The sequence below is a fragment of the Myripristis murdjan genome, chromosome 24 (assembly GCF_902150065.1).
Source record: "Myripristis murdjan chromosome 24, fMyrMur1.1, whole genome shotgun sequence".
Taxonomy (NCBI): domain Eukaryota; kingdom Metazoa; phylum Chordata; class Actinopteri; order Holocentriformes; family Holocentridae; genus Myripristis; species Myripristis murdjan.
The window spans coordinates 13,534,364-13,548,432 of record NC_044003.1 but is presented as its reverse complement, the minus strand read 5'-3'; the positions used below and the strand labels follow the sequence as shown (position 1 = coordinate 13,548,432).

The window sequence follows — 14,069 nt, the reverse complement described above, 5'->3', positions numbered from 1 at the left end:
GCCACCGACCGCTTTCATGATGACATTTTTAAATACCTCTGTGATTTAAAAAACACATAATGTTGTCATTGGCAATGGACACATTTACATGTGCTGTCTATTGAGAAAATTCAGAACTATTAATCATAAGACTGACCAAAAAACAAAACAAAACAAAACATGATGTTGACTGTTGAGCCAAGCATGACGAGCACTGCAATGAGATCCAAATGTAAAATTCAAAACTCATTTAAAGACTTAGGAACCACTCACATCACTGAAAATAACAACTGTCAACACCTTTGGTCTTCCTTCTAAATAGATTAATAAATAATCCCAGACACAGTCATTTCCAAGGGACAGCTACTGACAGAAAAAAGCAGTTCAAGAATTAAAAACAGAGGAAATCATGTTTCTACAACAGAATGGATTGCAAATTGTTTTCACCATGGAGACCTTGGTATTACAGGCAATTCCTTGTCCATGTGAATTGTTTTTGAAAGCCAAGATAAACACCTGAGCCATTGTTCCAGACATGGATGAAGTGGAGAAACCGTACTCTCACCCTGGATAATCCTCAGTCTGCCTTTTATGGTTATTGGGCAGTAATGATGTGGTTTATGTTGCATTGTTTTTGTAAGTACACTCCCTTTCCAAGGAAAGCAGGAACAAATAACTTAGTTTGCACTGATGCTAGTTTTTATCCAAACAACAGTTTTGCAGAGTCTTTCCACTGTGCAGGTTGTCATGAGTAAGGTGGCAAGAGCCTGTATGAGATAATAATCATGACAATAATAAACATATTTATATAGCACCTTTCATACAGAAAGATGCAGCTCAACATACTTCACACAGCAGAAGATGATTCATCTTTGGAAAGGTTTCAAACGAGAGATGGAAAGTTCCTCTCCCCTGCGACCTTTTTCTTTCTTCTTCCATGTTCTGCATCGCCCACAGTGACTGAGCTGTGGGTTTAGATGGGCTGTATTAGTAATTGTCACCGAGGTCAGGGCAAGCAAGCAGCAGTGGCTCCTATAAACCCCTAACTGCCTGCCTGCTTTGAAATTATAGTGTTCAGAAGCTTTGAATGAAGGTAAAGTGGAGGCTGGAGTTGCAGCTTATCATCAGGCTGATACAGAAATCTGGAAAACCTAAGCTCAAACTGACAGACATATAGTGGCTATAAACTGTATAGTGGAGAGAGACTGAAAATTGCTCTCACAGTGCAAGGGGTCATTTTATTAAGAAAAATAGTTATTAATAGCTTTAAAAATTAGACCACCCTGCCAAAACTGATTCTACTGAAACTGTTTATATGCATATATATTTTTAAAATGTTTATATATATTTTTATTAACAGTAGCCTACATGAGGCAACATATTTGAAATACATCATCTCAGCAGCTATTTTAAACTCATATTTAATTCTGTATATTTACATGGCTGAATTAGTTTTGATGAAAGACTCCTCTGTGTCATGTATGAAAAGAATGTATTATTTTTTGGGTCATAATACCAAAAAATAATGTATACAGTCAGATATTATTAGAGTTATGTATCGCTGATAAAAAAAAAAAAAAAAAAAGTTATGCTTACTGAACTTATAGAAAGTAATGCTCAAAATATGAATTGCAAACGTCACCTAGGGCTGGGCGATCTGGTGAAAATCAAATATCACGACATCTTTGACCAAATAACTTGATGCCAATCATTGGGATGATATTGTAGGGGATGACTATTTGTGCTTTAATAAGATATTTACGCACAAGAGATTTTTGCTATACAATCATCAGTAGCTAATGTGGATATGATGACCATCCAGGTACAGGCAAGTAATAAAACAGCAACTTGATGAGGACTTCACTTGCTGTTCATGAGCTAATACAGCACAACATGCATGGTGAAGTTCACAGTTTGGTTGAATGTGGGTTTCAAGAATATCTCGCCGTTTTTCTTGGCAATTCTCTCACCTGGAGCACACATGTGGACAGCTTGTGTTGCAAATTACAACATCGATTGTATTTCCTCAACATACTGAGAGTTCCTGGTGTTGACCAAAAGTTTATTTATTTATTTATTTTTATCAGGCTGTCTTGGAGAGTGATAATTGTGCATCACACACACACACACACACACACACACACACACACACACACACACACACAAATATACTCACACACACTGTGGTTGAAAACCCACCACTTGGACCAGATGAGTGACGGTCCTCTTTCACACTTTTACTTATTCAAAAACTATGTGGAATAACAGAATGAACTCAAAACCTGATGCAGTTAAGTGGTTTAGAGCAACTAATTCAAAATCTCTATTACACCTGCTTTTAAACCTTTCATTAACTCCGCCTATTGTGGGGCTAAGATCAAGATCTCCTCTGCCAGTTTTATTTTTACACTCCATATGAATCTTCTGTACCATTAAAATTTCTGAACTGTCATCTGACTTACATAATTGTGTCTTGGGTTTGCACCTCATACTAAAAATTAATATTAATGTATATTTTAAAAAATGAATACATCAAGTTACGTGAGTACTGTCTGAATAACTATATACTTTAGTAAAACAAAATTCCACAACACACACACACACACACACACACACACACACACACACACACACACACACACACACACACACACACACACACACATACACAAGACCAAACACATGATCCCCTCTAGGCTGCTGCCCGGTGGATTTAAGTACACTGGTTGTGGTTAGCTGGAGGATTATACAAGACTATTTTTGCAGCTGTGCCTCCTCCTGCCTGAATCGGCGCTAACTTGGAACTTTCCCGACTTTACCACTCATAAACTCAGTTTCAGCGCACACTTCTTGCAGTAAACTCAGAAATTAAAAGACTTTGCCGGTGTAGGAAATCTGCACCAACTGGTTTTCTTTTCCCTGAGAAAATCCTATGGGCTGCCAGTGGAGCGTAACCCTACGTCACGGCCGTCTTGTCCAATCAGCGAGCTACGTGTATCACGCCGCTGGGTGAAGGGTCAGGGGGAAGGAAGATGGCGGCCGGTGGACGGTTGGCGACGTAAATGTAGGTTAGCGTTTATCTCCGTAACCACTAGCCACTGGACTGGAATGCGGTCGTGCAACAGGTTTTGACAACTATCCGTAGAGATTGTATTCAGCAGGAGGACGGACAGTAATGGCGCTGCTGTACGGCTTGTTGTGGCGGCTCCTGCTCGTTCTCGTCCACCTCCATAGGACGCTCGTCTCCTGGCTCCGACTCCGACTCCGGAGCTGGAAGGGCCGGCTGTGGGAGCGGGCGGTGGCCGCTCTGCTCCTCCCGGTGGCCCTGCTGGGTTTCCCGGATCACCAGAAGAAGTTAAACCAAAACCGTGATAGTAATCCCAGCCCGGTCACTGGGAATCGCGCCGCCAGCCGCCGGTCTCAGTGGCTCTCTGACGGCCAGGCTCTGGAGAAGCTGCCGGTGCACATCGGCCTTCTGGTGGCCGAAGAAGAGCCTAGCTACACGGACATAGCCAACCTTGTGGTCTGGTGTATGGCTGTCGGTATATCGTATGTCAGCGTCTATGATAATTATGGTAAACATTTTACACTTCATTCATTTGGGAGCGGGACAGTCACGTGTTTCTGCTGCTGTCAGTTTTAGTTTTACTGGCTGAATTAAGAGGGCACTAATATTAGCTTACCAAATTTAATCCATACTCAAAAATCTGCTTACAGGCCGGTTTAAGTATTGGACTGATCTCATCTTTCCTCTCTGTACTAAGTTGATTCAGGCCCTCTGCTTGGCCAAAGGTTTTCCTTATAACAGAACTGATTTGTAGGACTTGCTTAAACAAATGGTAATGTTTTATTTAATGTAAAACTGGCAGGTGTTTCTGTATGTTGGAGAGGGTTGATTTGCTGGATGATGTGCTGGTGCAGATTGCTTCACTCAGTGCTGAAATCCCTGGCTGCACTCTTGCCCTCTTTGCTGCTCCAATAAAGTGAGCAACCCTTAAAATGATGTTTCTCAGATTCCTCGGTGTTACATTACAGAAATGTGTCATATGACTGGGTAAATCCGTTTGTTCCACATTTTGTGTCTCTCAGCAGTTATGCTCATTTTCCAGCTCTTCATAAAACAAAAATGGCCTCTTTATGGCTGTAACCATGGTCTAGTGAGTGAAAATCTTAAATCTGTTGACTTAGACAGCTTTTTGCTGATTTCACATGTCAACTGAATAAAATTTAACAGGGGAAGCAGTTTAACTGTGTTGGACCTTTCTTTTAGAGCACTTAGTCTAGACTTTACCCAATTTCCCATCGGGGATCAGTGATGTATTTCTGTTTCTGATAGACTTACTTTAGCGCCACACAGAAACACTCGCTTCCTCCAAGCGTGCATGTTCAACACAGCTGCAGACAGCAAATAAACATGGTAGAAGTCTGACATGTCCCAATTCACCATCAGCTGTACCATCTCAATAATATCAACAAAGACCTTGAATTCTTTCTCATTATAAAATGTTAGTTTACTGATTGTCTGGATGAAGTGATGTCTTCATGGTTCTTGTTTGTCTCTGCTGCCAGGTATTATTCGAAAGAACAACTCACGTCTCCTGGAGGAGATTGTGAGGCAGCAGCAGGACCTGCTGGGTGTAGACGGATCAAAATACAACGTGGAGTTCCTCAGCAACGGGAATGATAAGCATCAGCACCACGGTAAGGACTTGGCACAAGGTTTATATCCTTGAGGAGTACCTTGTGGGAATGCCACAAGAATTGATACTTGAGTAGTAAGTAAATACTCAAATTTTGAAAATGATAGCCAGTGTTTGTATTATCAACACAGGTGCTTTGTTTTCTACTTGAAGGCTACAGCTTATATGTTTACTTGACACATGGAATTTGTTTTCTCGCTACTTTTTTGCCTGTTAACATTTGTATATGGTTTTTAAATGAAGGCAGTTGTGCTGTATAGAGGTTTTTTTTTTTTAAATTTGGTAGCAAATCAAGGACCAAAAGCCATTAAATTTCATTGGTATTTATATCTAGGCTTCCAAAATTCTGGTATCCTATCACAGGCTGTCTCCCATTTCACTGTGTCCTCAAAGTATTTTGAACGAAATCACCCCAAGGGCCAAATGTGAAGAGATGAAGTGACATAAAAACTTAAGGAAACAGGTTTTGGTTTTGTTCATAGAATAGGCCCATGTGTTCTCATTTCTCCTTTTTCATGAACAGTTTCCCTTATGTGACTTTTGGATGCTGTGAAAACAAGTGTCACTCTCAGGTTATTAGCCTGAAGGGAAAACTAGAAAGCGTTGCCTTCCTTGGTCATGTGTTGTCTTCATTTAGTTGTTGCCCATCTCAATACTGAATACCCATTACACTAGTTATGCGTATTGTTCTTGCAGAGAAAAGATAGAAATTGATATGTTAGCTTTGCCTTAGTCAGTCTCTGGCTGAAACTTTATAATACAGCCCGCCATTTACAGTGCATTTTCCAGACATTTGCCTGTAATTTCCAGCCAACAGGGAACAAGGGAGTAGCCATTGGGAATTTTAGAGGAAAGCAGATGTAAATGTTACTGTAAGTATTTTTGTGCTGGTAAACAGAGCCAAATGGTTGACAGCAACGACATCCTGCTCAACCTGTTAAGTAATTATGGTGTAACGTCTTCCACAGCTGTGATGTGCCACCACCACGTAATACACTCATGGATGAAGTCCAATAAAATCAAATGCCTTTGCCCTTTGCTCATGGCAGTTCTGACAGTAAATTCTTATAGGTGTGCCTTCGGCAGGAAAGCTACTGCCACACTCCAGGGGTTTATTATGCCTACTCCTTCTGCTTTATTGTATGATTTGTAGTAACAATGACTCAAGAAATAGGTCTATATTTTTGAAAATTAGCTCCCAGCAGGCATGTTCATCCAGCACTGCAGCAGTTTGTAACAGGCAGGCTCGAGTAGAAAACCAACTTGCTTCTTTCAAGTGTACAGCTATGGAAGGCTTGTATTTTCATGCGACAAGAGGATGAAAAACTAACATTACAGTAATGTAATAATAGCCTATAACATAGATGAAGGTGGATCAAACATAGCTAATCTTGAATGTTTAATGAGGTACAAAGGAGCCTAGTATTTATTATTTTAATTACACAATAGTAAAAAGGTATGTAGGGTGTTATAAAAATCAAAATCAACAGGTTTTGTGCAGTTTTTCCTTTCTGCAATCACTTTGGGGTTTTGGGGGATGAAAGGAGGGTCAATATCAATGACATTTTTTCTCATTTGGGCCCTCTTCGTTGAGGCTGTTTTAAAACCTGGAGACTGCATTTGTGCTTGATGCCATATAGCAATTTTATTACTACTAAACTGAGAACCTTGAGTCGGGTTTTTGCTCAGTAGACTAAAAGTGTTTGTGTGTGTTTGTGGTCAGTGCTGTCCTGCAGGCCAGTGGTGAAGGTTTTATCTCCAGAGGATGGGAAGCAGAGCATCGTCCAGGCAGCCCAGCAGCTTTGTCGCTCAGTGGAAAACAAAGAAAGAACCTTCAAAGACATCAGTGTCTCCATGCTAGACACACTGCTCAGAGGTAGGGCGGTGTGTGTGATTGTGTGACAGTGTATGAGTGTGTGTATGTGTTTGTTCCCAAGGATGTGATCACAGAGGACATATTTGAACATGAATGCGCCATTTTTAATAATTAACCAAATGCCTCATCCAAATAAGTAAATACTTAATTGCCCCTAGTGGGGAAAAAACACCCTTGGCATTGCAACGCAAAACACTGGTGATACAGGCATAAAAAATAAGAACTCCACACATCCGCAGCAGTGTAATGAGGGCTTTATTGCAACCACATCATATAAGTAGAACTTGGATCTGAGCAGACCAGCTGGACCGGGTGTGTGTGTGTTTACAAAATTGTGGAATGTCAAGTCCAAAACAATAAATATGTAAAGTTAAAAATAGAGTTTGCTGAAAAGGAGAAAAAAGAAGATGTGCCTGGTGTTTGGGATGCGGTGCCCACCGGTGCACTAACCTGGGCTTCTGTTTGAACACGTCTCATATTTAGTCATGCCGTGCAGTATGCGATGGGAAAATGAGTGAGAGTGAAGGAGCTCTCAGGAGACTGTGATGTCTTACGCAAAGGATGTTTATTGATGCTCAGCTGAGGAGAAGAGAGTTTGAGCACTACAAGTATAAACACTGTGTAGTACCACACCAATTCTGAGGGTTGCTCACTGGCAACATACCTAGGTAAGGAGAATCCTTACACAAGTACATTAGAGGTCAGCAGCTCTGTCTTCCTGAAAGGCATCAGTCTGCCTGGTCTTGTCTCTCTGTGTCTGGCATGCACCAGACTTATGGCCTTGGCAGCATGCAGACAGTACGTCTTACTCTTCATACAGCTACAGAGAAAATTCCCTCATACATAACATCACTGCCAGACGGAGAAAATGAGAAACCTGTAACATTTTTTTTTTTTTTTGGTAATATTAACTATGTTCATCCTCCATTTCAGAGAGAGCACCTCATCTTATTCAGTCACAGTCAGAACAGGTGTTGAACTGTGATTATCACATGATCGATGATATCTAAGGCTTTATATGTGATTGAAGCCGCAGAAATGGTTTGGTTGTTTTGAAAGTTTTGGCACTGCCCTGACCTTTAGTGCAAAATTAAACTGCCTCAGTTCCTATTCATTTCCACAAGTGACGGTGATCAAGAAGAGTGTGGAAACATTTCAGCCTGGAAATTAAGTATAGACTTATATTACACAGATTTGTATCTTTAATGTTGTCTTAACAGCATTATTTTAATGACTACATCTTAAGGTTTGGTGTTTGCAGCTCACTCATGGGTTGCCTTTCAACAGCTGAAACCCAGCAAGTAGCAAAGGCTATTTTTAAATAGAAATATGAAAAAAAAAAAAAAAAAAAAAAACATTCTGCCCTGTTGCACAAGCACAGTCCAAAAAAAATCCTTTTAATCCGCTGTACTTTGCTCCATTGCACAATTACACCCCGAACACTAGTGATAAATTGTTTGAATTAATTTCTTCATCTTGTCTCATTACACAGTTGCATTTCTTTCTCATATGAAATACTTGTTGAAAATGTGAGTCATTAAGGAAGAAAATGTATCACCTTTGGTGGGTGATATGGATAATACCACCAACAGTGAATATAGCACCCTAATATTTGCAGTCAGAAAGTAACAAGTATATCATGTAGGCTGTAGACCATTTGGAAAACACATGTAAATATTATACTGTACCATATTGATATATACAATAACATTTATTGCAGCATTTCAGTAATTTTTTTCAGTCAAGATAAAAAAGATCAAAATGAACACAGAACACAAAGATGTCTACTGAATGCACATTGGATTCAAACTATGAAATCCACCAGTGCTTCATCATCTTGACGTTAAGTGACTGCTATAGTTTCTGCAGAACACCAGATGTCACTGTGTTGTCTGTTTTCAAAGCCGTGAAGCTTCAAAATCTTTTTTTCGGCACGAACAGGACGAAAGCCCCACAGCTTCACGAGGCTTTGTTTGCCCATCATGCCATGCTCTTCGCCCCCTTGGACCTCTTGCTCGCTCTGATACTAGCTGTGCTCACAGATGAGCTTTGTGTTTTAGGAGAAAAAGCCTTGTATTTAATTACAGCCCAAGACATCATCATTGTCTGCAGCAGGGCAACAGGGTGCTTGTTATGTCCAATTGGACATATTAATCCCATTGTATAAAAATAAATGAAATCCTGCTAATAATCTATTGCAGAAAAGATTGATACAGCTTCACTTGAAAGAGACCTGCAAGACATCACAAGTGGATTACAAGGGTCGAATCATAGAGGATGTTTTGCGCTGGAGCAAAACATGGTCTAGTGCATCTTTTTGTTGTTGCCTACACAAGCAGAGCAGTCTGATGTGCTTTTGTGTTGTTGGTGTTGCATCAGCGGCCCAGCACTCACCCAGCTGTAACTTTGGGGGAACAGCATTAAGTCGCCTCTGGCTTTTCGTCTCCAGTTTTCTGTTCAGATTGTGGTAACTCTGGTTTGTCAAGCTGTACAGCTCTTGAGGTTCCTTCATGCTTTTCATTTGCAAGAGTTACCACAGACGTCTCAGTCACGGTATGTGAGTGGGGAGCAGAGCACGTTGATTAAGTCTAGCGCTAAGAGTGACTTTTTAGTTGATGTTTTCTCCCATTCCATAATTGCTTCATTCAACTCCATCTTTCATGGCCTACAGTGCAATTGCTTGCTTGTCACTAGGCTAGTATTACATTGTCAATTATGGAGTCGAACTTAGAAGAGGTTAGAGACGCTGTCAGACATGCAGCTTGCTACATCAAAGCTCACTTCGGCCACATCAAAGCTGTAACAATAATCATCATTCTGGGATCTTAGAAACACAGCTTCAGTGAAGAGCTCATTCACGCTCTCCAAACTTATTTTCTGTAAGTCTCTCAGTAGTCTGGACCCAAAATATGTTGCAGTTATTTTTGCTGAGTACAAACCAGGTAGGTCTGTTAGTTAGTGGTGTCCAGAGCTCAAATCAAACATGGTGAAACATTTTTTAGCTATTATGCTGCCCGCTGTTGATATCAGCTCCCCTTGGAACTAAGATATGCCACAACCAATACACACTTTTAAACCTAAGTTAAAGACTAAATAGGCCTATGCATAAAATTGTCTTTACTTTTATTCATCTCATTGTCTTTACTTTTATTTATCTTATCTTATCTTATTTTTTATTTTCTTTTTCCTTATCTTTTGCCTGTAAAGCACTTTGAATTACCTCTGTGTATGATAAGGTGCTATGTAAATAAACTTGCCTTGCCTTGCTAAATATGAGTATGATGCCCGTGTGACGTAACCAAGCGTTCTGCAGTGGCCTGCAAACTGGAAAAAAAAGTTTTATCTGGATCATCTGTCTGTTGGAATGTCTAACTTGTATCTAAGTTGTTTTTTTCCTCCTTGTTAAATTGTGTGTGTGTGCCTGCGTGGAGGGGGGAATCTATGGAGTAAACCAGCTGTGTTGATGATGATCTGAAGGCTCTTTGTGCTTCTTTTAGAGTCAAAGAATATTCCAGATCCAGAGCTGGTGGTGAAGTTCGGTCCTATCGACAGCACACTGGGCTTCCTCCCCTGGCACATCCGTCTCACTGAGTTCATGTAAGCTGCTGTCTTTCTGTGTGTGGCTGCATTTTGTGTCATTAAATCATATTAATGAAGGAATTAATGAACATGAACTCAGCATGTGCATCCTATTTTCCTTTAACCCTTTATATGCACATTTTGTCATATCAAATAAAAAATATTTGATTGAAATGGCAAATAAAATCCCCTCAATTCAACAAAAAGTTTATAGTGCAATCATTTGCAATTGTAGTGCATTTTCTGGAGAAAAGAATCACATGTACAGAGGATTTGATCACATAGCCAGTTTATTTTTTGACCTCTGACCTCTGACAAAGTTGAGTGTCGGGTGCAGACGGATGAAGAAATCAAGACATTCCTTTGTCTCATACATGCAGTGAATGTAAAAATATTAGATTGGGGCAACGGGAAACTTGCCCAGTATTAAACAGCTGTTGATAGATTCATATCTTTTCAAACCATGCCTCAGCCATGTAGCTAGCAAACAAACTGGTTGCCTGTAGCAGTGGTCAGATGATGTTGGCTTAGTAGTAACATAACTATATTTTATTTGCTTCAACAGATGTCTGTGTTTTTTTGCTTGTTTGTTTGTTTACAAAATTTTAATTATTGAATAAAATGAAATAAATTTAAATGTTTTATGGAAATGCAACTTAAAAGAAGAAAGTAAATCCACTACCCTAAAGTTTGTCTTGAGGATTGAACACTAGATGGAGCTAGAGCCTTTATCTATTCACCTGCTGGCATTGGCACTGCTGTTTCCCTGTGTTTTCAATTCTTACTGCATAAATTTACATATTAATAAAGACATTTTCAGATTTAACATTTCCCAGCAAGTTCAGGCTGTTTTCTGTGTTTTCTGTTTCTTAAATCTGCCTCCTGTTGTCTTTTCTCAGCTCGCTGCCTTCCCACATAGATGTTTCCTATGAGGACATGTTGGGCGCTCTACAGCAATACGCCTCCTGTCAGCAGCGGCTAGGGAAGTGATTGGCAGGCCCATGGTAGGCCCCGCTCTTCAGACAGTAAGAAGCGTGGGGTACACAGGATTGGATGAGAGGTTAGTGAGTGGCAATGCCTCCCTGCCTCTCTGCATCCCTCACTCCTCCTCTCCCCAACCCTGTCCATCTCCTGGATCTCCAAAAGACTCGGTGTACAGCTCAAAGACGATAAAACCAGGAGAAAATATCCAGCCAGCTCACCTCCTACCACCGACCTCTGTCTTCTGGTCAAACTCTCACTGCTTCTCTGCTCTACTCAGACCATAGAGATGTTGCCTGGACCTCTGTGAGGACTTCAGGAACGTGTAGTCCCAGCCAAGTGAAACATTAAGTGGCACATGAAAGAAATGTCCTGACACCAGAGGACTGTCTGCACAGACTCAACAAAAAACATGTTCTCTCATCCCCAGATAAACAAAGGTGTTTAGCCTCAACCAGTAAACTGCTCTTTACTGGTTTAGGCTTGGACAGTAACACACCTTCACCCATCAGACAACATGGAGGAAATGTTAAACTTTCTTAATGCCTGCTGCATGACCTTGTGAGGTCATTTGGGAAACATGGGTCTCTTATCACCAGGTAACATCAGCTGCATTTTAGGAAAGAAGTCCATGACCCATGATGTATCAGCCAAACAAGAGAGAAAGCCGAGCAGAGGGGTAGAGGTGTTAAAGCGGTATAGAGATGTGATAGATTCAGGTTGCCCTTTCTCTGTCCCTGTGGCCTCCAGCTGGATGCTACGTCTAGCCTAGACATGTGGATTATTTCTATAACATTGCATCAGACAGAGAAAGAGGTGGATTTCAGGTTGGTGTCGGCTTAGCCAGAATGCGAGCAGACAGATGATACATCTAGAGAACTACATTACATGTGTGAGAGTTTGCATACAAGTCTTGGTCAAGTCCTACAGGAGAAATCCACCTTAAAACATGATTTTTAAAAGGTACCTGTGATATAGCTTGCATCTCTGGATTCCGTTATCGGTTGGTGATGTATTTTTCTTTTTTGTTTTCCTAAGTGACCCAATGCAGGTAAAGTGGAGTTTGATAACAGATAATGTTTCAGCTATCTAAAAAAAATCAATAATAAATATTTTTGTGTCAGTCCTGCAGAATCCAAGCGCAAGAGCTGCTTTCATCAACTGCCATTTTTGCATTGATGTTCAATATAATACAAGGTGAAATCCAACAAAGAAGAAGCATAGATACCAAATTAACCACCCGCACCTGCTGAAAATAAACCAGTACGCAACACAGCCACAAGATGTGCACGACATTGCCGTGGTCATAAACTCTCCCCAGTGTTCACCAGCTAGTTACCTAGCTAGCTATAGAGTGTGTTTCAAAATAATTGTTTTTATATACATTGAGATTGACTGTATTAATAAACATTTTCCTTTTATCAGATCAACTTTAGGTCATGGCTGGAAATTTTATAACTGAGTGTCTAAAGTAAATAATTACAAAAATCATACAGCTTTATTTTCATGAACTGCATCATTTGTGTATATGTACTTTTAAAACACTGTATATGTATATATGCACAAATTAGCACCATAAACCGAAAGTAACAAGTTCATTTTTTTTTTTTTTTTTTTTTTTTTTTTGCTGGATTGTTGAAAGGTATTTTTTGGAAACATAGGAGATCACCAGATTAAGTTTGCAAGGCAATTTGCAGTGAAGTGATTACACCAGAAACACAAGTTACTGCTCTTAATCACAAAATAACTCATGCAGTATATTGAACATCACACACTGACAAGATCTGCCAGTGAAGCAGGATCTGAGAGGCTTTTACTGAGCGTGGTGATTTTGTCCTTGAATGTAGACAGAGTTGTGGGTGTCTGGGAGGAGAGTCTGTGTCTGACTTTGTGTGTGTGTGTGTGTGTGTATGTGTGCGTGTGCGTGCGTGCATGTATTCGTTCGTGTTGAAATCTTTATGGCTGCCTGAGTAAGACGGCCATGACTGCCTTTGGAAATATTTGCTCCGTCCGTATCGCAGAGCATCAGTGTGTTGAAGTGTGTTGTGTTTATCTTTTGTGTGTGTTCCCTGTCCATCCGCCAAGATGTTTTCACAACCATACATAAGGAGCCATGACACCAGACCGAAATTCTATTGGAGAAAAAAAATGAATGCATCTGCTTGACCTGGAATGTCTCGGTATTGGAGAGTCCTCTCCAGACATTCTCCCATATCCTATATGTATACTGTCTAGATCTAGTTGCAGATGTCTGGAGTGTGATTATGGTATATTAAAATGTGCTCTTTCCTATTTCTACCCTCTCATCTCTTCTTTAAGTTTCCACCAATCAAATCGCATCGAATCCCTAATCCAGATACACAACAGTTTACTGTCTACTGATCAATAACAGACAGTGCACATCCTTAACAAAGTATAGTGCATTTCTCTCTCACAGTTAGGTCATGAATATTAATGTGTTTGTTGATGAATCCCATAGTGTACTGTTGAACTGTCATTAAAAATATGAGACATTTGCTAATATTGCTATTTTGAGCCTTTCAGCCTCTATTTTTGTCTCCACTGTCTTGGGAATAAAATGCTTTATCTTCAGCCTACATTGTTGGTGATTAAACCAGCAAACTAGGGGACGTCTCGGTGGCGGTGCACTGTTGACAAGGACTTAAGGATAAGTCCTTCGCTGTTTATCATCCCCTTCAGTGTTGCCTCCCTACTGTGATTATCAAAGGAAGCACAAATGCTAAAAAGTCAGGATAGACTCATACAATGTAAAACACCTTGCAGTTTAATGTGACAGTATTTAACATGCAATTTGTCTTGCTGCTAACTGTAATCCCCAAGATTACTACCTACAATCCATGTAATTGATTGAGAGACCAGTGTGCTGACTAAATGTTAATGATACAGCGTAATTACTTATATACATTACTAACTCTAACTATGATATTATAACT

General features: G+C 40.2%; 1 protein-coding gene across 1 annotated transcript; it reads left to right on the top strand.

The window, feature by feature from the left end:
• The first annotated feature begins 2,959 nt into the window (after positions 1-2,959).
• nus1 (NUS1 dehydrodolichyl diphosphate synthase subunit) lies at positions 2,960-13,644 on the top strand. Its single transcript, XM_030047515.1, has 5 exons — positions 2,960-3,554; positions 4,549-4,680; positions 6,403-6,555; positions 10,053-10,152; positions 11,034-13,644. Exons 1-5 carry the CDS (start codon positions 3,155-3,157, stop codon positions 11,122-11,124), a joined length of 876 nt encoding a protein of 291 aa, XP_029903375.1. The 5' UTR covers positions 2,960-3,154; the 3' UTR covers positions 11,125-13,644.
• The last annotated feature ends 425 nt before the right edge of the window (positions 13,645-14,069 follow it).